This window comes from Lolium perenne, chromosome 3 (assembly GCF_019359855.2).
Source record: "Lolium perenne isolate Kyuss_39 chromosome 3, Kyuss_2.0, whole genome shotgun sequence".
NCBI classification, from domain to species: domain Eukaryota; kingdom Viridiplantae; phylum Streptophyta; class Magnoliopsida; order Poales; family Poaceae; genus Lolium; species Lolium perenne.
Window position 1 is genome coordinate 71,766,372 of NC_067246.2, and position 25,529 is coordinate 71,791,900.

Below are 25,529 nucleotides of genomic sequence, written 5' to 3' on the forward strand. Positions count from 1 at the left end.
ACGGCATTGGCGGCCGTAGCCGGGCCGACTAGGACCTAGAGCCGGCCGGCCGGACCAGCCGGCCACGGCGCCAGCCGGCTGCTCCTCAGCCGGCCTTTGCCGCGAGCCGGCCAGTGGCCAGCCGGCTGCTCCGCGTCCATTGCCCTACCCGGGGTCTTCCCCCCGACAGCCGCGAGTGCCAGGGCCGCGGCGTCCCTGACCGGGTCGAGGAGGTCGCCCGTGCTGTCGTCAGAGTCGAACTCCTCGGAGGAGCTCGACGCCGGAGGAGGTGGAGTGGGAGGTGAAGGTGGAGGTGGAGGCGCGGCAGCCTGGCCGCGTCTGGCGCTGCTCATGGTGGATCTGCTTGAGAGGAAGCGGCGCTACGGCAGCGGCGGCTAGGGTTTGTGGGGAGGTGGTGCTCATGGTGACCCCTGTATATATAGCGCGGAGGCAGGGCGACGGCCGCGCCACGCATGGCATCGCCATTACTACGTGCGCAGAGGTAGGCGACGGCCGCGAGCCACGCGAGGCATCGCCATTAACGCGGCCGCAGACTGCCGAAGCGACGCCTCGGTGCCAGTACTGGCGGAGAAGACGCATCGACGCTGCGCACGCTCGCGGAAGCCGAGGCACTTCATTAACGCGCCACACAAAGCTGCAGCCGCCGTCCGGAAGTAATGCCGCGGAAGACGAAACGATTGTGCCATGCCCGAGGTGGGCCCGTGCGAGGACCGAGCGGACATTTTCCGCGACCGCCAGTGTCCGCGAGACGCAAACACAGCGCATATTTGGGCCAGGTTTGCATCTCATGACGGCCGGCCACTATGTCGCCACGGAGGTGGTGCCAGACGCATTTCCGGTCACGGCGGACACAAACGGTCGCTCAGCGTCCGTTTGCGTCGCGCCGCTGGAGATGCCCTTAACTCTATCATCTACAGCTAGAGTCCGATTAAAATTGCTCCTATTTTTTGTGGCTACCCGGTATTTAGGTCGTCCCAAACAGCCTACCATCTGACTAGGCACGAAGGAGACGAGGACCAAGACGATTGCGCAACAGTGTTCCTTTTTGTGATTCTCTCTGACCAGTCCTTTTCAAGAAACGGAATACGGAGCCGAATTCGCTGCCGTCAAATATGATCCATCCATCCGTAGATGATTAGATTCGGGTGACATTAACAAAAGCATAAAGTTCCCAAGGGTGGAAAACAACACATGATACTCCTTGTCCACCACCGGTACACAACAAAACAAGAAAACATAAAATTCAGCAGAAAGGGGAATTTCCATAGTTTTTCTTGGTCCAAAGACCTCCTAGCCACCCAGAGAGATCGCTTTGCCTTTTGCCCTTTTTCGCTCTCGCAAACCTTCTTCCGAATTCCACCAACCTCGAGCCTCCGCCCTATATATCTCCCTCTGGTTTCCAATTCGGCGATCCAACCCAGCCCCTTTGCGCTCCCCGACGGAGGTGTCCCAATCTAACCAGCTAGGTGGCAATCAGCCTAGATAGGCGGCTAGCAATCGAGGCGGCGGCGGTTGCTGGGAGAAGAGCGGCGAGGAGGCAGCAGCCGCAGGTGATTACGTAGTGGGGAAAGCATGGAGAACTCGACCTCGAGGACGAGCCTGAATTGCATCAGCCTGGCGGACCCGGACATCCAGAGATCGGTCGCGCTCCTAAAGCAGGTTCTTTTCTTGATAATCCCAAGAATTTTAGTCGATGGGTGTGTGAACAGCGTAAAGCGTCGTAACTTTCTTTCTCGAGAAAGTTGGGAACGGCTCAATTTTGTTTCTCCTTGGGGCTATCTATGTCTATGCAGAATTTATTCCGCAGACCATGTTCAGTGATTTCTTGTAGTAAGAAAATTTGTAAGATGGTAGAAATCTGCTTGTACATAAGGCAGGTTCAAAGCCAGATCGGATTGCAGTCATTCCTGAAGAGGGAACTACAGGTGTTTACAGTTGGTCATAAAAGTTCAGCAAACCATTAAAAAAAAGAGTTCAGCAAAAGCAGTGGACTTGGCTCTGCTTTTGTCGGTTCTAGTGGTTACTCGGTCAACTGACCTGTTGCTTTGACCTCCTACACAATCTATGCCATCTTTAATTTTTTTTACGATTTGTTAAGATTCATTGTGTTAATAGAAAAAATTTATTTTTACCCCCAACCCCAACGACATGGACTAATATCTGTTTCGCTTAGCTAGGTGGAGTCTCAGTGATACTTGATAAACGATTTGCAGTAGCATACCTTTTCAAATAGAATCTCTGTTAAGCCAAGATGACAGGTTGTGATGTTGACCTCTAGGACTACATACCAAGTTGCATATTAAAAGATATGCATATTCTGCAAAGGATTATGCGTTCTTGTTCTTTTGAATAATGTAATGGGCAAGACAGCGTTCAGTATTACTCAACTTCTAGTATCAATAGTCCCAGTTATGCGGTAGATAATCGAAGCACTACACTCTCTAAGGATTTTGTCCTTACTCTGTAAGGATCGCTCATTATTAGTACTGTTAATTACTTCGCGTTACCATTATATCTTTCCCATGTTGTCTTGCCTCTTACTCTCTTGAATAACTATGCCTACTGTCAACCTCTAAAATATCTGCTATTGCAGACTACCTCGGGGTTCAAAACGTGGGCCACTAGGCATGCTTTGATGAAATCCTTCTGATAATTTAGTGTTGACAACATGGTCACTGTGCTGCTAGTTCTGTTTCTTTCAACAGTTCTGAACCATATATTTCTAACCAAATGTTCCATATTATTTTTAGGCATGTCTGGATTCAGGCTTCTTCTATGTGCTGGATCATGGCATAAGCCAGGAGTTCATGGACGAGGTTTTTGCCCAGAGCAAGATGTTCTTTGAACTTCCCAACAGTGAAAAAATGAAGCTTCTCCGAGATGAGAAGAATCGAGGATACACACCTATGCTAGATGAGATTCTTGATCCAGAAAATCAAGTGAATGGTAATCTATTGACTCCCACATGTTTTGCCTCTTGCTTGACTTAAGTTCGCTTTCGTGAGTCACGAGCATCGTATAGAAGCAGCACTGCCAGTTGGGTTTCTTACAATTGAGTATTGACACTTCTTTAGGTGATTACAAGGAAGGGTATTATATAGGCGTTGAGGTACCTTCAGATGATCCACAATCAGAAAGGCCATTTTTTGGTCCAAATCAGTGGCCTTCTGAAGGTAAGTTATCTCTGTTTTTATGTTTTCCTTTACTAAAGTCTAAAACACCTCTTCTAAAACTTAATGATTTGTTAATAACAAGACATCATGTGTAACATGTCCCAGTCTATTATGTAACTTGTAGCTGGCCGCATGGCCCAATGAACTATAGGTAGCATTAGCATTTGGCGTTCGGTGCCTAAGGGTAACTCTTACATGATCCCTTTTACTTCTTTCATATATACTTCTTTTATTGCTCACACAGAAGTATTGCCCAAATGGAGAGAAGTGATGGAGCAATATCACAGGGAAGCATTGTAAGTAAAGACATGTATATTGTTTGGTTTAAATTTTAAGAATTCAAAGTGGTAAATGATTATCCATAAAGTTGTAACCGACTTAATGTGAAGGAGTAAAGTACCATACTTAACTCATGCAAACCTGATCTTGCAACTAAGTAAAATGGCTCCAAAGTATTCATGGAAATGCCTGTTTGGAGCATCCTATTGTAGCCTCTGTTCGATGAAGTTTTATTTCTTGGATCAGAGGTGATACTGTTCTTATTTGGCCTGCTTTCCATCGGTTTCAGGAGAGTGGCAAAATCAGTTGCAAGGATCATTGCTCTTGCTTTGAACCTCGATGCAGACTTCTTTGACAGACCTGAAATGCTGGGTGATCCCATAGCCACATTAAGGCTCCTGCACTATGAAGGTGGACGAGAAACAGGTCATGCCTTCGTGTGAAATGATATTTATTCGGCATGAATCGTGATGAATTCTTCCATTTGATGTTTTTCTTGTTATCAGGTCAAGTGTCAAATCCTTCTAAGGGCGTTTATGGAGCAGGTGCACATTCGGATTATGGCCTGATCACTCTCTTAGCAACTGATGATGTTGTTGGTCTCCAAGTAATACATCTTGAAACAATATCCATGCTCTTATTTGTCTTTGCGCTTTATTTACTGGGATTTGCCCTATGAATTTTGCAGATATGCAAGGACAGGAATGCTCAGCCTCAAGTATGGGAATATGTAGCTCCTGTGAAAGGGTTAGCCTGTTTACCTAATTATTTTTTTGTATATATCATTCTTAATTGATGTTAAAGGCATGAAATTTCACCCTCTTATGTTAATCATAAGTTAAAAACCCTCAGTTTTTTGCCTTTGTTTTCCAGAGGATTTATTGTCAATCTTGGCGACATGCTTGAACGGTGGAGTAATGGCATTTTCAGGTTGGTCAGTCGCTTTCTCAAAGCATGTTCCTAGTTCTTCTTTTCGGCCTTTGGATATTCATTTGTTTTGCTTGATTGGGGGGAAAACAAACGTCGCATTTTCCCTAATAAAAGAATGAGTTGTGTATTGAGGGAAAATTAGTTGGCATGAACGGCTTTTGTGGTTTGGTTGCAATCATAGTAATATCTTACAATACAATTGTTTCCACCCTTGCAGGTCAACTCTACATCGAGTGGTCCTTGATGGACGAGAGCGTTACTCAGTAAGTTTCTTCTCGTGTAAAAGCCATCTGTTTTTTCATGTCTGGCATGAGCTGAACTAGTGAAAATCAGTACTACCAGTCATCATCGCTTATGCTATTGATAACGCAAAACTCACTTTTTCCCCTTTTTCTATTTGCCTCTGACTTAAGCCAATCCAGTGTTGTGCCATAGAAAAAGTTGATTTTAATCATGCTCTATATTCGTTCTTGGAACAGATTGCCTACTTTGTGGAACCAAGCCACGACTGCGTAGTCGAGTGCCTGCCAACCTGCAAATCCGAGGCGAATCCTCCAAAGTAAGTTTTGAGGCCTCCCAGCGTGGTCTAAAGTTGGTCGTGTACATCATGTTATTCATGTCTAAGCATTTGCGCTCGTTGTCTGATCAGGTTCCCTCCGATAACCTGCTCCGCGTACCTATCCCAGCGCTACAAGGACACACATGCAGATCTGGGCTCTTACAGCAACGGCAAAGCCTGAAAGTAGCGCTTCCATCGTTTTGTTTCAGTCTATTTAGTATGACATGTAACATTGCAAATGGCAATAATAATACCCTAGGGTGGAGAAGGTAATGTACTAATGTGCGAGTATCAGTGTAACCATAGTTGTGCAGATGGTATTGATCATTAAGAAAACAGTGTCCTTATTTCTGAATGTGTTCAGTTACAGAGGTTTTTTGGGCTCACCATGACATTCTTTCTGAATGAGAGGCAGAGTTTTTCAGTCTGAAAGTAGCTCTGATCTGAGTTCTTACAGCAACGGCATGCAGATCTGACAACGGTAAAGCCTGAAAGTAGCTCTCCCATCGTTGTCTTTCAATTTTAGTATGGCATGTAACACTGAAAATGGTAATAATGATGCTCGGTGAAGGTTATACTCATGTGCTACCGGTGTAACCATAGTTGTGCAGATGGTATTGATCATCAACAAAACAGTGTGTCGTTCCTTCTGAATGTGTTCAGTTACCAAGGTCTCTGGTCATGGCATTCTTTCTGACTGAGACGCTTAGTTTTGACGAGGCCCTGCTGTTTCTGGCAATCCCTTTCGACTGGGATAAACAGAGTGGAATATATATCCGGGGTGATAATCCTGGCGTCTGCATCCGCATGGTACTACTGACGTAAATTGATCAGTTCACGTGGCGGTGATGAGCCATAACATTTTCGTGTGCAGATTCATGGTGCCACATATTTCATCTGCCCAATCATCTTATCTTTCCCTGCAAATTGATGGGAAAGGAAAAAAGAGCTTAATTGTGCACAGAATAGTAACGAAACCATCACTTCTTTTGAATTGTAATCCACTTTACTTAACATAAGGTTTATGATCACAATCTGTTTGTAGAAGTATAAGCGGGAAACTAGGGGTTACATCAAAGCTTAAGGATGAATCTATGCTAACCTAAGAGCTTCTTTTATCGACCGAGACTAGCCCGGTGGCTGGCCGGCCACAATCATGGTGTCGTAGGCATAATTATGACATCCTGGCCTAGGGCTCAATAGGATTGGTAGCAAGCTCAATTTTATTTTGGAAGTTCATCTTTAAAGAACTCCGAGATCATGTGTTGGTCTATGAGGTGGTCTAGAGATCCCAGACGCTCTTCCCTCTCTAGTCTCGATTTTAAGAGCTCCTTTTACACAGATGCGCCTCCAAAGTTTGTATAGTACAAATGTACAATTTTGATAGAGAAGCTTGAAAGCCTTGAATAAGCTCATTCAGAATGTGTACCAAATGTATTCCAACTCGTCCAGCTACACCACATCAAGGTGATGCAGAGCGCCTTTTTTAAGAAAATTTATGGCACTTTATATTTGTCTAAAACATTGTTTGGAATACAAAGACCACAAGGGGCCATAGAAGCCAAAACCTGACGTACTACCTTCGATCTGTTTTAATCAACGTGGATATATGTAGTGATCTTTGCATATCCACGTCAATTAAAACCGATCGGATGGAGTACAACACTACTAAAAACAGTGAAAGCGTGCCAATCTACGAGAATCTGACTTTGAAGTCGGATTCTCATGCCTATGCCTCTACCAAATGATTAGCATCGGCCTTTACCTCTTCCAGTACCACGCTGTAGCTTCCTTCATAGGATTAGTCCATGGCATTAATAACTTTTTTTTTTAGGAAATCGACCGCTCTTTATTGATCAATTGTCACACGCCTAGGGATACAGAGACCTACAGGGGTTTGTAAGAGCCACGCCCTTCTACCATTTTCTTGATCTACACAACTCCAAGCTAGTCGATGAGCTTCTTCATTGAATACTGATGACCCACAAGTATAGGGGATCGCAACAGTCTCCGAGGAAAGTAAAACCCAATTTATTGATTCGACACAAGGGGAGCCAAAGAATATTTGTAAGCCGTAACAGCGGAGTTGTCAATTCAGCTGCACCAGGAAACAGACTTGCTCGCAAGAGTTTATCAGTAGCAACAGTTTTATAGTATTAGCAGTAGTGAAATATAAGCAGCAGTGTAATAAAGACAGCAGTAGTGATTATAGTAAACAGCAGGATTAAAATACTGTAGGCATAGGGATGGATGAACGGGCGCTGCATGGATAAGAGAACTCATGTAATAATCAAGGCAGGGCATTTGCAGATGATAATAAAACAGTATCCAAGTACTAAATAACCATAGGCATGTGTTCCGTATATAGTCGTACGTGCTCGCACTGAGAAACTTGCACAACATCTATTGTCCTACCAACCGGTGGCAGCCGGGCCTCTAGGGAAACTACTGGTAATTAAGGTACTCATTTTAATAGAGTACCGGAGCAAAGCATTAACACTCCGTGAACACATATGATCCTCATATCACAGCCTTCCCCTGTGGTTGTCCCAATTTCTGTCACTTTGGGGCCTCGGGTTCCGGACAGTAATATGTGTATACAACTTGCAGGTAAGATCATAAAACAATGAATATCATCATGAATCAATAACATGTTCAGATCTGAAATCATGGCACTCGGGCCCTAGTGACAAGCATTAAGCATAACAAGTTGCAACAATATCATAAAAGTACCAACAACGGATACTAGGCACCATGCCCTAACAATCTTATGGCTATTACATGAACAATCTCATCCAATCCCTACCATCCCCTTCAGCCTACAGCGGGGGAATTACTCACACATGGATGGGGGAAGCATGGATGGTTGATGGAGAGGCGTCGGTGGTGATGATGGCGATGATCTCCTCCAATTCCCCGTCCCGGCAGGGTGCCAAAACGGAGTTTCTGATCCCGAGATTGAGTTTCGCGACGGCGGCGGAGTTCTGGATGTCTTCTCGAAAATTGGTCGAACCCCCTCGCGTTTTTAGGTCAAGGGCTTTAAGTAGTCCAGAGGGGAGCGTCGGAGGCTGGCCGAGGCGGCGCCACCATAGGGCGGCGCGGCCCAGGGGCCCACCGCGCCGCCATGTGGTGGGCGCCCCTTGTGGCCCCCCTCCGTCTCGCCTTCTGGCTCCGTAAGTCTTCTGTGAAAATAGGCCCATTGCAATTATTTCCGGGGATGTTCCTGAAAGTTGATTTTCTGCACAAAAATAAGACACCAAGGCAATTCTGCTGAAAACAGCGTTAGTCTGTGTTAGTTGTATCCAAATACACAAATTAGAGGCAAAACAATAGCAAAAGTGTTCGGGAAAGTAGATACGTTTTGGACGTATCAACTCCCCCAAGCTTAGCTTATTGCTTGTCCTCAAGCAATTCAGTTAACAACTGAGTGCGATAAAAGAACTTTCACGTACACATTTGTTCATATGATGTAAATATTCTCATGATATGGACGAGTACTTAGGCAATTCATAATAAGATACATGTAAATAAAGTCATCTAATAGTTATGTCAATCATGAAAAAGATACCAACCAACTAATAATAAGCATCATGAATCATATCTAATTCATAAAAAGATGTGATAAAGTGGTATCTCGCTTGCCCGTATTTGTACAGCAAAACATAAATGCCCAGGCACCTCTGAAATTCATGGAAAGACTAGAAGTAAAGATTATCAAAGATAAAAGCATCAAAGTTATACCACAGTTAACCATATTCTGGGACAAACATATTACAGTAAGAATGACAATTATGCTCTCAAGAAGGTGCTCAAAGAAAGGATGGTGATTCAACGTAAAAGTAAAAGATTGGCCCTTCGCAGAGGGAAGCAGGGATTAACATGTGCTAGAGCTTTTCATTTTTAAAACAGAGGTAAAATTGTTTTGAGAGGTGTTTGTTGTTGTCAACGAATGGTAGTGGGCACTCTAACTACCTCGTCAACCAGACTTCCAAGAGCGGCTCCCATGAAGGACGTTATCTCTACCAGCAAGGTAAATCATCTCTCTTCTCTTTTGTTTACACATGTACTTTAGTTTCATTATGGATGACACTCCCCCCAACCTTTGCTTACACAAGCCATGGCTAACCAAATCCTCCGGTGCCTTCCAACATTCACATACCATGGAGGAGTGTCTATTTGTAAATTAAGTTGCTTACTGATAAATCAGGGCAAAACATGTGAAGAGAATTATTGATGAAAGTTAATTAATTGGGGCTGGGCACCCCGTTGCCAGCTCTTTTTGCAAAATTATTGGATAAGCGGATGTGCCACTAGTCCATTGATGAAAGTCTGTCAGGAGTAAATGACAAGGTTGAAAGATAAAACACCACATACTTCCTCATGAGTTATAAAACATCGACACAAATTGAGAAGTACTTTGAAGGTTTTAAAGGTAGCACATGAAAATTACTTGGAATGCTTTGAGATGCCATGCATAGGTATTTATGGTGGACACTTTGGAATAACTTGGTTTTCAGGGGTTTGGAAGCACGAGCAGCATTTCCGCTCAGTACAAGTGAAGGCTAGCAATAGACTGGGAAGCGACAATCAAGAGAGCAATAACTGTCATAATCATGCTTGCGACAAAATAAATTAACGGAGGCATAAAAGTGATACAAGAACTCTGAGGCAAAGTAAATCATCGAGGCTTAATTGACTTTTGTTTTTCAGTCATATGCATGCGTGAGCATGTGCCAAGTCGATTCAAATGAATTATTCAGAGGAGGATACCACAATATTATACCTATCTATGAATAAAACAATGCAAGCAAATATTTATGACATGCTACTCATTATTAATAAATTGAAGCTAAACATGAGAGATCATGAACTAGTAGACTTTCATTAAATAACATATACCTCACATGAACCAACTAAGCATGCTCACATGAATGAGTATATGTACAAAAATGAAAACAAATAGAGTTCATACCAGCCTCTCACCACAGTCGAGTTGTCGTAGATCGTCATTATTGCCTTTCACTTGTGTGGCTTGAATAATATGAAATGAAAACCAAGCTCCGACCACCGGAGACCGCTGAACTCCATAATAAAATTTACAAAACCGAAGAAGAACAACAAATATTTTTGGTGTTTTCGAATTGGAAACAAGAAGGAAAGTAAAATCTTTTTGGATTTTCTTATAGCAAACCAACAATAGTAAATAAAGCAAAATAGGAACAAGAAACCAAATAAACAAATGATAAAGAGTAACAACAGAAATATGTTTGGTCTTTTTGTGTTTTAGGAAAGAAACAAAGCAAAAAACAAGAAAATGAAAACTAAAAGAGTCACATAAACACAAAGTAGCAGAAATCCGTCAAACTTGACAGTAGTACAGTAATCATTTTTTTTTTGAAAATCTTCCGCTGTTTAACTCGAAAAGTGCTCAACTAATGAAAGTTAGATAATAACCTGGGGAACATGCAAAAAAATTGGCTTCTCAAAATAACGTTCTGGCTATTTTTAGAATTTTTTTTTGTATCAGTCCAGAATTTGTTTTTTAGATAGCACTTCCCCAAATATCATCTTCCTCATATTAGAGGCAACCATCTGAAGCGAAACAAGTATGTAAAAATATCCGGCAATTGTAATATGCAATGAATGAGTGATACCGGCATACCTCCCCCCAAGCTTAGGCTTTTGGCCTAAGTGGAGATCAACCCCAGCGAGGGTCAGGGTTCCACGCCGGTGGATCATACATGGCGTGGTCATAATAAGATGCTTGTGCAGAAGAAAAGGATGAAGGCTCCACATGCCCAAAATGCTGATGTGAAGAACTTGCTGCATCGAATGACAAGTCGAGGGGTTCCTCGGCCTCCTCCATGCCGTCCCCTGCATGATGGCCGCTCTTTTCTATGTATGCATCAAGTTCATCTTCTGTGACCGACCAACTTTCCCTGGAATCAAGGTTAAACAAAGTAGGTGCAGGCAATCCAACTAGCCTTTCAGTTTTAGTTACTCTCCACTTTTTCTTGAAAAAGGTTATCTCATAGGACAGGTTATTCAAATTAGACCAATTAGAAACAAAGTCATGTTTTATCATGGAAACAATATCAAGTTTCTCTATAGAGAGCTGAACATTAAGAGGGTGAGGTTCTACACCATGCATAGCTAGCAAACGAGAGGCAATGAAACCTCCACAAATTCCTCCTTTATCACGGTTAGTAGCAAGCCTAAAAGCTATCAAAGCACCCAAATTATAAGTTCTATCACGTTGCAATGCAGCAGCTAAGAAAAACAAATCATGGATGGATAACTTATTTGCATTCTTTCTAGCAAGTACGCACTTGGTGACAAAATAAGCAAAATAGCGAATAGAGGGGAGTTGAATACTATGAATTTTACCACTCTCATCTGAGAAGCTTCTCCCTTGACAGATCATCTCGTATAGATTCAAGAGTTGTCGTGGTAGTCCCCTAATCTTCTCACATGATCCCCATTGTGGCACTTTAATAGCTGCACAAAAATCATCAAAGGGCAAGTTGATAGTTTTATTGTAGATTTTATATCGAACCATGGGGTTAGGTTGGGACCAATGGATTCAAAATCCTGCACCACTTACATGGTTAGTTTGCATATTGGTAAGGTTCACCAACAACAAAATCTTCTAACCCTGCATTAGAAATTAGATTTTGAACATCCTGAAAAATTCCTGCACTCTTCATGAAATCGGTGCATGGGTAGTAGGAGGGGTATACTCCCTCTTCACGGTGGACTCTCATAACTTCATGCACCTCCAATTCATGTTGGTTGAGTTGGTGTCTATTCCACTCAATTTTCTGAAATTTTTCAACAATCATTATAAAAATTGATTTTGAGACATATAAATGAGGGAAACTACTATAGGAACTTGGTAGAGTACTAAACATGCATCAAAACTAATTTTTACAACTTAGAACAAGCATGCAAACTCACTTAACATGTCACCTACAGCAGCAAAATACTCAAGATATACTCAACCAAACAAAATTCTATTTGGATAATCGGAGGAGTTACATACCGGAGAACAAATACCCCAAATCTCAGCAGCAAAGATGGGCTGAGCAAGGAGATCGAAAATCTCGAGCAAGAACAGCAAGAAACTCGGGTTTGAACAATGGTGGTGTGTTTTCCCGTGAAAGAGAGTGGAGTGGTAGGTGGAGGAGTAAGTGGAGGGCCAGGTGGGGCCCTCACCACAGGGTGGCGCGCCCCCCTTGCTGGCCGCGCCGGCACATGGGGTGCAGCCCTGGGGTGCCCCACTGGTCGGCCCCAGACACTCCCAGGTTGCATTTTGAAAAATAGGACCAACGGTATAATTTTTGTAAATTTTTTAAAACTTCGTAAAATGCACATTTCTGGGTGTTAAAATAACTATTACAGGGCAGAAAAAGATTTTCAAACTTCTAAACAACTAAAGCATCTTGCAAAGCAAGTAGTACTACAGAAAGTAAACATGTGTGGAGAAAGAAAGAAATGTTGTTTAGCTCTTCTATGCATATAAAATGTACTTGTTAACAAGGTTGATGAAGTCTTGCCACCAAATAAATTTTACATGACATAAGAAGAAATAAACCTCAAATCAATCATGTTACCTTATATTGTATTGATATGGATCCAATCATAATATTTTGATATCCTTGTTTAGGCTCATATATAGGACAATCAATAATTCCCACTTTGATAGTTCTCAAATTAGAAATTGTATTAACTCCATATACTTTATCAATCCTCTTGGGAAAATAAACAGTATGCTCCTTGTCATCAACATTGAAAGTAACTTTTTCCTTTATTGCAATCAATAATAGCCCCTGCAGTGTTAAGAAAAGGTCTTCCAAGAATAATAGACATATTATCATCTTCAGGCATTTCCAACACAACAAAATCAGTTAATATTAAGCAATTATTAGTAACTTGAACAGGAACATCCTCACATATACCAACAGGAATAGAAGTAGATTTATCAGCCATTTGCAAAGATATATCAGTTGGTATCAACTTATCTAAATAAAGTCTCTTGTAAAGAGAAAAAGGCATAACACTAACTCCTGCTCCCAAATCACATAGAGCAGTTCTAACATAATTATTCTTGATGGAACAAGGAATAGTCAGTATACCTGGGTCTCCCAGCTTCTTTGGAACCTTGCCATTGAAAGAGTAATTAGCAAGCATAGTGGAAATCTCCTCATTAGGAATTTTCCTTTTGTTAGAGACAATATCTTTCATATACTTTGAATAAGGAGACAATTTAATAGCATCAGTCAAAGGGATTTGCATGAACAAAGGTTTCATCCAATCACAAAATTTATCATAGTGTTCTTCCTCCTTTGATTTTATTTTCTTAATAGGAAAAGGCATTTGCTTTTGAACCCAAGGTTCTCTTTCATTACCATGTTTCTAAGCAATAAAATCTTCTTTAGTATACTTTTTATTTTTAGCATGCTTTTCAGGTTCATCTTCAACCTCTTCTTTATCAGAAACATCATTCTTATCATTATCTTTATCATGTTCATTACCACTTTCAGTTTCAGCATCAGGAATAGAAATACTATTAGGATCATTAACAGGCTCAGAGGATTCTACAACAGTTTTATGTTTCTTTTTCTTTTTCTTAGAAGTAGCACTAATTTCTTTAGTTCGTTGAGAATCTTGTTCAACTCTTTTGGGATGCCCCTCAGGATATAGAGGATCCTGAGTAGAAACACCACCTCTAGTTGTTACTTCATAAGCATGTTTTTCTTTAGAATTATTTTTTAACAAGTCATTTTGCACTTTAGTGAGTTGATCAATTTGAGTTTGAACCATATGAAAATGTTTAACAAGCATCTTAACATCATTGGAGGTTCTCTCCACAATATCATGCAATTTACTAATAGCTTGAGAATTTTCCATTAAATGATTCTCTACTCTCATATTAAAATTATCTTGCTTAACAACATAATTATCAAAATCATCTAAACATTGATCAGGAGGTTTTGAGTAAGGAATGTCTCCTCTATCAAAGCGTTGAAGAGAATGTACCTCAATTGTGGATGAAGGGAGAGTTATCTTACATAAATCTTCTATGGGAGGTAAATTCTTCACATCTTCAGATTTAATACCTTTCTCTTTAAGAGATTTCTTGGCTTCCCTCATATCTTCATCATTTAATTTAATCATACCCCTCTTCTTCAATAATGGTGTTGGGGTTGGTTCAGGTGTAGTCCAATCATCATGATTTTGGCTTATTCTAGCCATTAATTCTTCAGCTTCGTCTGGAGTTCTTTTCCTGAAAACACAACCAGCACAACTATCCAGGTATGCCCTAGACTCAATGGTTAGTCCACTATAAAATATATCAAGTAAGTCATGCTTTTCCAAATCATGTCCAGGCCGAGCTCTAAGAAGAGAGCAAAACCTTGCCCAAGCTTCAGGCAATTTCTCTCCATCTTCCTAGTCAAAACTATAGATTTTCTGCAAAGCAATATGTTGAGCACTAGCAGGAAAATATTTTCGAAAGAAAACATCAAGCAAACTACTTGGACTATCAATAGAATCAGGAGGCAAACTGTCAACACCAGGATTTTTAAGTCCAGATGCCTATTATGCCGTACATCGCAATCCCAGGAATAATGTTTTTGCGAGACATAATAGTAAGTAGCATAGAGTCATCATTTATTACAACACATATTGTCTTACAACCATAGATCACATGATCCAATATTACACGAATATATTGTTCAACATCACAAATAGTAGCGGAAGCGAAGTAGTAGTGGACTATCTATTTCACAGGCAACGCTTGACGTTAGAAGACGATCGTAGTTATCGTAGACGTCCTGTTGTCCGTCCTCCTGATACTGGTGCTCTCCTTCATAGTCTGGCATTTGAATAGCCAGGGCAAAGCCATGAGTACTTTTAAAGTACTCGCAAACTAACTCTACAGTAATTACTCATTAAGTGTAATAAGGGGGTGCTAAGCTCTAGGTTTATTTGCATAAAGCTAAGTTTTAGTTTGATAAACATTTAGTAAAGCCTTGTCATGTGCTAGACTAACTCAAGTGGGAACATTAGTGTCATTCCCATAACTCATATTGATTCACCACAATATCACCTTTCAATTCACCATTCATTTTTAAGATCAAAACATATTAATGATAACGGAGATAGTATGGCCTTTCCAATCGTCCGTAACCGTGGACACGGCTATTCGAATAGGTTTAACACTCTGCAGAGGTTGTACTCTTGTGCCACAACTTTTGATTTCATCCGTCGAGGATAACCCCGAATCATCGTAACACAGTACGCGGATCATCAACCGTAACCTTTCACTTATATATGCTAGTATGAGCACCTCTCCCCATGAGCTTGGCCTCCCGGTGGAAACCGCAGTTAACCCGGGAATTGCACAGGGCTTGGGCCGTACATTCACCTCATATTAACATCATTCCATACTTAACGGAGGCAGCCTCGGCGTAACCCCTATGATGCTTGTTTAGAGGGAACCCATACTAAAATACACAAGTTTCTAGTTAAGCCCTACCCATAATCAGGTATTGTGGGGGTACTCGTATAATTGGAAGGGTATCGCATTCAAACCCAATCATCAATTTTATCAAAAATCACCATCTTCTCTTGTTCAAATCCACCTCCACTTTACTTTCTTTCAAAGTCAATTCACTTCACCATGTTCCCATCTTGAGTAGTCAATTTTTAATTGATTAGCACTAGCAACTATATGAGGGGTGCTATCTAGCTTTGAGTTGTGCTAATCTAACTTCAAGTAGTGTTCTACTCTAGACCAAGTGAATCATAAATCAAAAAGTACTTTGAAATAAATAAGCAAAAGTAAATGTAGGTAAAAACATGGGATAGGTAATACATAAAAGTAAAGTGTGATGGTGCCTTTGCTCTTATAGAGCTAAGCACTTGTGTTGAGCAAGGGTTAGCTTGCCTTGAGCTGGGTAGTTATCGAAGTTCTCTTCTTCCTCCTGAGAGTAGGCCTCCTCCTCTTGGTATTCCTCGTTACTAGCGTCTATATACGAATACGAGGTATAAATACTAAACCAAGCTCACATACTAAACTAGAAACACTCAAAAGAGTTCACACTCTAGTCCTATCATCAATCAAACATGGCATGGTGGATTATTTGATTAGTCTTTATTTGAAAGAAGAATAATCTCTTCTCATTATTCCTATTTCTTAAATTTGGTATGTAGATCCTTAGAGGAATTCATTTCTTCTCATTACCTCTTATTAAGATTTAATCTCTTCATATAATAATAAGGTATGAAATATAGGTTGACCCAAAGTCAACATTTCATATCTATTATATGTGAGTAGAATTTAATTGAAGTGCTACACTTCACATAATTTGAATACTTAACATTTAAATGAATTAAAATCTCTAAGTAATAATTCTCAAGGGTTCATTAGCCTAAGTCATTCCCCCTGGTTATATTACTTAGGATCAAAATTTAAATGAGGGGTAGCTCTCATATTAGTTGTTGAGTTTGAATTCCAATTTCAATTGCTCTAGAATTGACTACATAGCCATTTTATTTGATCTAGTCCATGATCATACAAACAACATGTCTATAGTATTTCATAATCAATTAGAGGACATCATTTGTGATTTATTAGAATTGGAATCAATTCAAAATCTATTCTGGTTAAATTTTAAATAAAGTTTGAATGTTCAAAAGTCCCTGTCTTGTCTTTTTTGTCAATTTAAATCTGCTATGAATTTGGAGGTGGGACCAGTGGCATTGGATAGATAATTTCATGGGCTTTCCAACGGTATAAAGTTTGCTAAATTTGGTTTGGCAGATTTCAAACTATTCTAATTTTACTAAACCATCTGCAGCACATTTTGAATAATAATTAAACCTTAGTTTGAATCGTGGGCTTGGGCGGGAAAACTAAATGGGCCGAAACAGATTTAAATCACACTTCACAGCCCAACTAGCAACTGGTGCGGGTGGGCTGCCCTGACGAGGTGGGGGCCACCCGTTAGTGGCTCTTAACCACGCGAAACGGTACGCGCGCATTAGGCCGTAGGATTAGAACACGATCCGACGGTCAGTGGTCGTCGTCGTCTCCGACGAGCGACGAGCTCACTGGCGGCGAGCCTAGGGGGTCGGAGGGCCTACCGGCATTCCCGCGGGGTTCTGGTGAGGACGAGGTGGCGTTGTCGAGGGTGCTGAAGCGTCTGGTAGCAGTGGCGAGGCCTGGGGCGGAGTGGATCAACGGCGTCGATCTCAGGTCTCCGGCGGCCTTCGTCTTGCGATTGGAGCAGCTCCGGCGGTGTGGTGTTAAATTGATGTGGGGAGAGTGATCAGTGAGGAGAGGAGAGCAGATGGTGTGAAGAAGTTGAGCGCTGAGCTCCTCTATTTATAGCGGGCGGGGGTGGCCGTGAGGTGCTGTGGAGGAACGGCCATGGCGCGGTGCTTGGGGTGCTCGAAGGGGCAAGGCAAGGATGGCAGCGTGTAGGCGTTGTCCTGGTGATGCTCGAGGAGTAGCTGGCGCAGCGAGAGGACGACGGGATCGCTCAGGAGGTCGATTCGAGTGCGGCAGTCCTTGCGGTAAGATTCCGACGAGGACGACGGTGACGAGGCGGCCGCAGTCGCTTGAGTGTGTCTAGGGGGTAGAGGGCGGGGAGGCGATGCTCGTTACAGAGGTAGGGATGCAGGGGGAGGACGACAGCGTGCTGGCACGAGATGCTCTGGCGCGCTCCAGAGCGCGCTCACCGCGTGCCTGGCACGTCCTGGCATGGTGCTGGGCGTGCTTGGGCTGGCCAATGCCGTGGCTGGGCGAGCATGGGCCGTGTACCGTGCGGTTCCTTGAGTGACAGGGAAGCTCCAGGACAAGGAGATGGGGCGAGATGGTAGCCAGAGGGAAAGTGAGGAGTGGTGGCCAAAGGTGGCCGGCATTGCAAAGTTTTGCATTGTTTAAGCTTGTTGCCATGCTTTAATCGACGGGGCAAGGACGAGTAGAGGTGCAGGGGATGTAGGAGAGGGTGATCATCACAAACCAAAAGTGGTTTAGCCCAAAATCTGTTGGACAAAGAGGTGTGTTGCATTTCAGAATTCATGCCTGCCAGGTGTTCGATGAAATGGCCGCATGAGATTTTTATTTGAATTTTGAAATTCTTTTTGGTGGAACTTAAACATATGAATTATGGGTTAGAATGGTGGTGGTGGGGTTCAATTTGGAGTTGTTTTGCAAAATGGCAAATGTGACATGATCTTCTCTTTATTTCAGCATCACTACTTGTCACCTTTATACTGGTCAACCTAGTCAACTCTAGCCATGGTGGTCAACATCAAAGTTACTCACCTTGACATGGTCTTGGATGACATGGCTTTGGTTGACCCAGTTTAGTTTAAGAAATGAGAAAACCAGAGGAGTAAAGTAGTGAAGAAAATATTTTGGTGACAAGTGACCATTATCATATGTATGATGAATTTGAGATTTCCTTGTGTTTGATTCTTGTTCCAATGATGCAATTGTGTTAGTTTATCATATTGAAGTATTCTACAAGCAAGGGAGCAAGCCATTATGGCCTAGGGTGAGGATTTGCAATTTGGCATATTGTGTATGTAAGTGAAATATGGGTTTTTTCCCATTTTCTTCAATTCTCCTCAATTTAGGGTTTGATGATCTTTGTTAGGGTTCCAATAGCAATTTTTAATCATACTAACACTCAGCATGGCAATTGCACAAAAGAAAATCACTCAAATGCATGAACCTTTATGTGGCACTATATGCATAGAAAAAGTTTTTGTTAATTGCAAATTTTGAGTTTGGGAAATTTCTTTCTTGTTGATTGTTGTTGAAACTTGGGATGTTACAAACCCTTCCCCCTTACAAAAGATCTCGTCCCGAGATCTGAGAAAACTAGGTACTAAAGAGATCTGGGTACTCAGTCCTCATAAAGTCTTCTCTCTCCCAAGTGGCTTCTTCTTCAGTGTGGTTACTCCATTGGATCTTCAGAAACTTGATACTTCGGGTACGGGTGGTTCTGAAAGCTTCTTCCAGGATGCGAATAGGTACTTCGCGGTATGTCAGATCTGAGTTGATATCCACAACTCGATGGTCGATGTTCTTGAAAACCTCGGTCTTCTCAGGCACTTCTAAGCACTTCCGGAGTAGCGAGATGTGAAACACATTGTGCACCGCTGACATTTCTTCCGGTAATTCCAGCTGATAGGATACTTCTCCTCGGCGACTCAGGACTTTGAAAGGTCCGACATATCGGGGTGCGAGCTTTCCTCTAAGTTGGAATCTCTGCATTCCTTTAAGAGGGGACACTTTGAGATATACGAAATCTCCGATCTCGAAGGTCATCTCTCGGCGTCTCTTGTCGGCGTAGCTCTTCTGTCTTGATTGGGCTGTCTTGAGATACTCGCGGATCTTGTGAACCTTCTCTTCGGCTTCTCGGAGAATATCTGGTCCAAAGACTTGACTCTCTCCTACTTCCGACCAATTCAGAGGGGTACGGCACTTCCTTCCGTACAGCGCTTCAAAGGGGGCCATCTGCAAGCTGGCTTGGTAGCTGTTGTTGTACGAGAATTCTGCGTACGGCAAGCAGTCTTCCCACTTAGATCCATACTCTAGCACACATGCTCTCAACATATCTTCGAGTATCCGGTTGACTCGTTCAGTCTGTCCATCTGTCTGCGGGTGATAGGCTGTGCTGAAATTCAGACGAGTTCCGAGTCCTTCATGTACTTTCTACCAGAATCTGGAGGTGAATTGGGATCCTCTGTCGGATACTATCGACTTCGGGGTTCCGTGCAGGCTGACTATCCTTGAGATATATAGCTCTGCGAGTCTCGGTCCTTGATAGGTGGTCTTGAAGGGGATGAAGTGGGCAACTTTGGTTAGTCTATCGACCACTACCCAGATGGAATCATTTCCTTTACTAGATTTGGGCAGTCCGGTGATGAAGTCCATTCCTACAGAATCCCACTTCCATTCGGGAATCTGTAGGGGTTGCAACAGTCCTGCGGGGCGTTGGTGTTCTGCTTTGACTCTTTGACAGATGTCACACTTGGTGATGTAGCTCCCAATTTCTCTCTTCATTCCATGCCACCAGAATTGTTCCTTCAAATCCTGGTACATCTCGGTTCCTCCGGGGTGAATGGAGTACAGGGTGTCGTGAGCTTCTTTCAGAATAACTTGCTTCAACTCTGAGTCTGACGGCACGCAAAGGCGCTTGTTATACCATAGCACTCCTTCTTCATCTACGGTGAATCCTGGTGCTTTTCCGGTGGCTATTTGGTTCTTGATTCCGTCAATGCTAGCATTTCCTTTCTGAGCTTCCTTGATCTGACTAATCAGGGTGGGTTGGAGTTCAATGCTGGCGAGGTATCCTTCGCTAACCAGTTCAAGCCTAAACTGTTCAAACTCTTCAAACAGGCTGGGTTGCTCAATTGCTAACATGGAGTTCAACTGACACGGCAGTCTACTCAGAGCATCCGCTACCACATTGGCCTTGCCGGGGTGATAGTGGATTTCCATGTCGTAATCCTTGATTAACTCTATCCATCTGCGCTGTCTCATATTCAGCTCCTTCTGCGTGAAGATATACTTCAGGCTCTTGTGATCCGAGTAAACCTCGCATCGATGACCCATGAGGTAATGACGCCATACTTTCAGTGCTAAAACCACGGTTGCTAGCTCTAAGTCATGGGTTGGATAGTTCTGTTCATGCTGCTTCAGCTGTCTTGATAAGTAGGATATCACTTTGCCTTCTTGCATCAGCACACATCCAAGACCAATCTTGGAGGCATCACAGTACACATCAAATGGCTTGGTAATGTCCGGCATAACCAGTATTGGGGCTGTTGTCAATCTTAGCTTGAGCTGTTGAAAGCTCTCTTCACACTTGTCGGTCCATTCGAACTTCCGGTCCTTCTTCAACAATTGAGTCATCGGTCTTGCTATGCTTGAGAATCCTTCAACGAATCGGCGGTAGTATCCCGCCAATCCGAGAAATGCACGGACTTCGGTCTGAGTGGTTGGGGCTTTCCATTCTTCAACAGTCTTGATTTTTGCGGGGTCAACGGCAATTCCTCCGGCTGACAAGATATGACCCAGGAATCCTACTTCTTTCAACCAGAACTCACACTTGCTGAACTTGGCATACAACTGATGCTCCCGAAGGGTATCTAGGACCACTTCCAAATGTTGCTCATGTTCTTCTTCGGACTTGGAGTATATGAGGATGTCGTCGATGAAGACAACGACAAACTTGTCTAGGAAGTTCATAAAGATCTTATTCATGATATTCATGAAGTAAGCGGGGGCATTGGTCAATCCAAATGACATGACATTGTACTCGTACAATCCATATCTGGTGGTAAAGGCAGTTTTGGGGATATCGGTGGCACGAATCTTCAGCTGATGGTATCCTGTCCGCAAATCAATCTTCGAGAATACTTGGGCTCCGGTAAGCTGGTCAAACAGATCTTCTATTTTTGGCAACGGGTACTTGTTCTTGATGGTGACATCGTTGAGTTTACGATAGTTCGTAACCAAACGAGTGGCACCGTCTTTCTTATCCACAAACAAAACTGGGGATCTCCAAGGTGACGCACTTGGTTGAATCAGACCTTTGAATAGCATATCACCAGTTGCTTCTTCAGTTCCACTAACTCTGCCGGGTTCATGCTGTAGGCTCTCTGGGCTATAGGTCCGGTTCCGGGGATTAACTCGATGATAAACTCGATATCCCGATCTGGGGGCATACCGGGTAGATCAACCGGAAACACATCAGGATATCGACAAACGACCCTGATCTGATCCAAGGTGGGTTTGGCTAGGCTTTGGTTACAAGTGAACTTTCGGGGCATCTTTTCAGATATGTGTTCGACTATTATTCCGGTGCTACTAGTCATGGTGATGGCCTTCTTGGCACAATCAATCAGTCCATGATGTTTCGCCATCCAGTCCATTCCCAGGACTACTTCCAAACCTTTGGCTCCCAGAACAATCAAATTTGCATAGAATTCTATTTCATGTATTCTGATTGGCACATCTTTGCAAAGTTTTCTAGCTTTAGTGGTTGATCCAGGTATTTGAACTATCATGACATGCTTCAAACTGATGGGTTGAATCTTACTAGTGCATGCAAAATCTTCGGTAATAAACGAATGCGATGCTCCAGAATCAAACAGCACTCTTGCAGGTATTGAGTTAACAGAGAACATACCCGGACAACGTGCGGGGCTTCCTGAGCTTCTTCTGCATTCATGTGGTAGAGGCGGCCGTTGCGGTTGTTCGGGTTGTTGGGGGCGAACTTCTTGTTGGTGGTGACACGACGCTGCTGCTGAGCAGGGCCTGAGGTGTTGGCGGCAGTCTTGGCGAGCTTCTTGGGGCACTCGTAGGAGAAGTGCCCAGCCACTCCGCACTCGTAGCAGTTGTAGGTGGACTTGTCCTTGGGGGTGATGGGAACAGCATTGCTCCCAGTCCTTGGAGCGGTGTTGGAGTTGTTGTTGGGGGCGCGAGGTGGAGCGCGGTTGAAGTTGTTGTTGTTGTTGTAGTTGTTGTGGTTGTTGTGTCCTCCTGACCTGGGGTTTCCTCCACTCCGGTTCTGATAACTCGGACGTGGATTCTGCATCGGGGGCTTGTTGTTTCTTGGGGCGAACCCTCCACTTGAGCTGGGGCGATACTTGTGGTTATTGCTGGGCCCACTCTGGTTCATCATACGGCGCTTGCGGTTCTCATTGGCTTGGTGTATCTTCCCCTCCATCTGAATGGCGGAGTCAATGAGGGCTTCTAAGTCAGCAAAGGGAATATTGATCAAGACTGATGCGCATCTCATCATGCAGTCCATTCAGAAACCTCTCCTTCCTCTTCTCGACGGTATCTGTCTCATCCGGGGCGTACCTTGACAAAGTGAGGAACTTGTCGCGGCATTCCACCACGGTCATTCTGCCTTGCTTCAGTTCCCTGAACTCATCCCTCATCTTCTTAATCAGGCCCGGGGGCACGTGATACTTGCTAAACTTGAGTTTGAAGTCCTCCCAAGTCATCATTTGCCCCGCATTTAATGCGCGGGCACTTGTCCACCAGGCACGTGCAGGTCCAGCCAGATAGTGGGTGGCGAACAACACCTTCTCGTTGTCCTCCACTCCGGTAACCTCGAGATTGTTCTCCATAGTTTGGAGCCAATCATCAGCATCGAGGGGTTCCTCTGTCTTGCTGAACACCGGTGGGTTGGTGTTTTGGAAGTTTTTCAGCTTCGACCCTGGGTGGTCGTGGTTTCCGTGGCCTTGATTGCCCTGAGCAATCTGTTGAAGTGCAGCTAGGTTGGCTTGACGGTCAACTCTCTCAGCTTCTCTCTCTGCCATCATCTGTTGCAGCATTTGCATCATTGCGGCTTCGCTACGAGTTGGGGGTGCCATCTGAACAGTGATAGGGATCATGAGATGAGAGGGAAATTTCTATGGCTCATTTTGGGATAAAATTTCACACAACTTAAAACTTGATTCATAATAATAATAATATTACACACACACAAACATAGTCATGGAGGTAGCAAATATTACAAGCCAAATGTTCCGGAGGGTTTGAAGAACCCTTTCAACAAACTACGATACATGGGGCGGGTACAAAGGACCGATACATAACACGGGACGCAAGTGCTCAGACGGGACTACTCGCCATCGACGTTGATAGGGTAGACATTGTCTACCCCGGCAGCAAGGTGCTCGTGGCCATCCTCGTAAGGGTGGAACTCCAGGTCATCGTCTTCCTCCTCCTCGTAGTCGTCGTCGTTGCTGACGTAGGAGTAGCCGTCCCCCTGGATGTTCTCCCCTTCACCTTCGCCTTCCAGCTCCTGGATCTGCTCAGCTTGGGCGGCGATGGTCGCCTTCAGAGTGGCGATCCTGGCCTTGAGGCGGTTGATGGCGTGATCCTTCTTCTGGTTGGCACGGCGGAGTGCCCTGCGTTCTCCGGCGATGACCTTGATGGTCTCCGCCTGCTGCGCCAACTGGATGTGAGTGTGGTTGGCGTATTCGCGGGAGTTGTCGAGGTCGATGCGGGTCTCATTCAACATGAAGTCGAGACGATCCACATGGTGGCGAAGTTGCGGGTGCGACGGCAGGTTCATTGGCACTCCGAGGGAGTTGTGCCTTGCATAGTGCACAAAGCGGCTATCCTCGAAGTCCATGAAGTTTTGCCCGCACAGACGTGCGAGCCCTTCCTGAAGTCCCCTTGCGAGACCATCCACCCAGTTGTTCTCCCGGAAGGAGAACTGGATCCTTGCGCTCATTGGGAGCGTGAACCTTCCACGAAGGTCCACCATGATCACCCACTGAAGTTGACCACCGGGCTGGTCATTGACCATTCCACCAAAGACTTCCGGTGGTGGGCGCCCGAGGAACTCTGAGAGGGAGAAGAGGTCCCTCTCAAAGATGATCTCTCCACCGTTCCCCAACTGATAGAACTCAGTCTGGAGAAAGGGCTGCGCATCAACGACGTGATCCATCTGTAGAGAGATTAGATGATTAAGTTAGAGAAGTGCAAGTGTTCCAAATTTTAATTCACTTATAAGAAGGGCATGAATTTAAAGTTTGTAATAGACTCTTCAAGGTAAGGGGGTGAATAAAGTTTTCATAACTAGTCAAATCATGGAATTTGAAACTAAGTTTTTGAGCGTCCATTCTAACTAGGGTCTCCTAAGGTCAAACAATGGCTCTGATACCAACTTGTCAACACCCGGATTTTTAAGTCCAGATGCCTATTATGCCGTACATCGCAATCCCAGGAATAATGTTTTTGCGAGACATAATAGTAAGTAGCATAGAGTCATCATTTATTACAACACATATTGTCTTACAACCATAGATCACATGATCCAATATTACACGAATATATTGTTCAACATCACAAATAGTAGCGGAAGCGAAGTAGTAGTGGACTATCTATTTCACAGGCAACGCTTGACGTTAGAAGACGATCCTAGTTATCGTAGACGTCCTGTTGTCCGTCCTCCTGATACTGGTGCTCTCCTTCATAGTCTGGCATTTGAATAGCCAGGGCAAAGCCATGAGTACTTTTAAAGTACTCGCAAACTAACTCTACAGTAATTACTCATTAAGTGTAATAAGGGGGTGCTAAGCTCTAGGTTTATTTGCATAAAGCCAAGTTTTAGTTTGATAAACATTTAGTAAAGCCTTGTCATGTGCTAGACTAACTCAAGTGGGAACATTAGTGTCATTCCCACAACTCATATTGATTCACCACAATATCACCTTTCAATTCACCATTCATTTTTAAGATCAAAACATATTAATGATAACGGAGATAGTATGGCCTTTCCAATCGTCCGTAACCGTGGACACGGCTATTCGAATAGGTTTAACACTCTGCAGAGGTTGTACTCTTGTGCCACAACTTTTGATTTCATCCGTCAAGGATAACCCCGAATCATCGTAACACAGTACGCGGATCATCAACCGTAACCTTTCACTTATATATGCTAGTATGAGCACCTCTCCCCATGAGCTTGGCCTCCCGGTGGAAACCGCAGTTAACCCGGGAACTGCACAGGGCTTGGGCCGTACATTCACCTCATATT

General features: G+C 43.6%; 1 protein-coding gene across 2 annotated transcripts; it reads left to right on the forward strand.

Moving 5' to 3' along the window:
• Positions 1–1,196: 1,196 nt before the first annotated feature.
• Positions 1,197–5,296, forward strand: LOC127341535 (kihadalactone A synthase LFS). Of its 2 annotated transcripts, none has more exons than XM_051367407.2 (11): positions 1,197–1,659; positions 2,751–2,946; positions 3,075–3,173; positions 3,418–3,469; positions 3,742–3,863; positions 3,959–4,059; positions 4,141–4,199; positions 4,326–4,382; positions 4,600–4,645; positions 4,862–4,941; positions 5,032–5,296. In XM_051367407.2, exons 1-11 carry the CDS (start codon positions 1,573–1,575, stop codon positions 5,120–5,122), a joined length of 990 nt encoding a protein of 329 aa, XP_051223367.1. In that variant the 5' UTR covers positions 1,197–1,572; the 3' UTR covers positions 5,123–5,296. The 2 variants fall into 2 exon arrangements, with proteins under 2 accessions (XP_051223367.1, XP_051223366.1); XM_051367406.2 differs by having other exon boundaries at positions 1,199–1,659; positions 3,742–3,878.
• Positions 5,297–25,529: the final 20,233 nt, after the last annotated feature.

Bases quoted from the DNA above. Each gene is read 5' to 3' on its own strand.
- LOC127341535 (XM_051367406.2), top strand. From the start codon at position 1,573: ATGGAGAACTCGACCTCGAGGACGAGCCTGAATTGCATCAGCCTGGCG. The intron at 3,470-3,741 runs GTAAGTAAAGAC...CATCGGTTTCAG, and splicing joins CAATATCACAGGGAAGCATT to GAGAGTGGCAAAATCAGTTG. The intron at 4,942-5,031 runs GTAAGTTTTGAG...TTGTCTGATCAG, and splicing joins TCCGAGGCGAATCCTCCAAA to GTTCCCTCCGATAACCTGCT.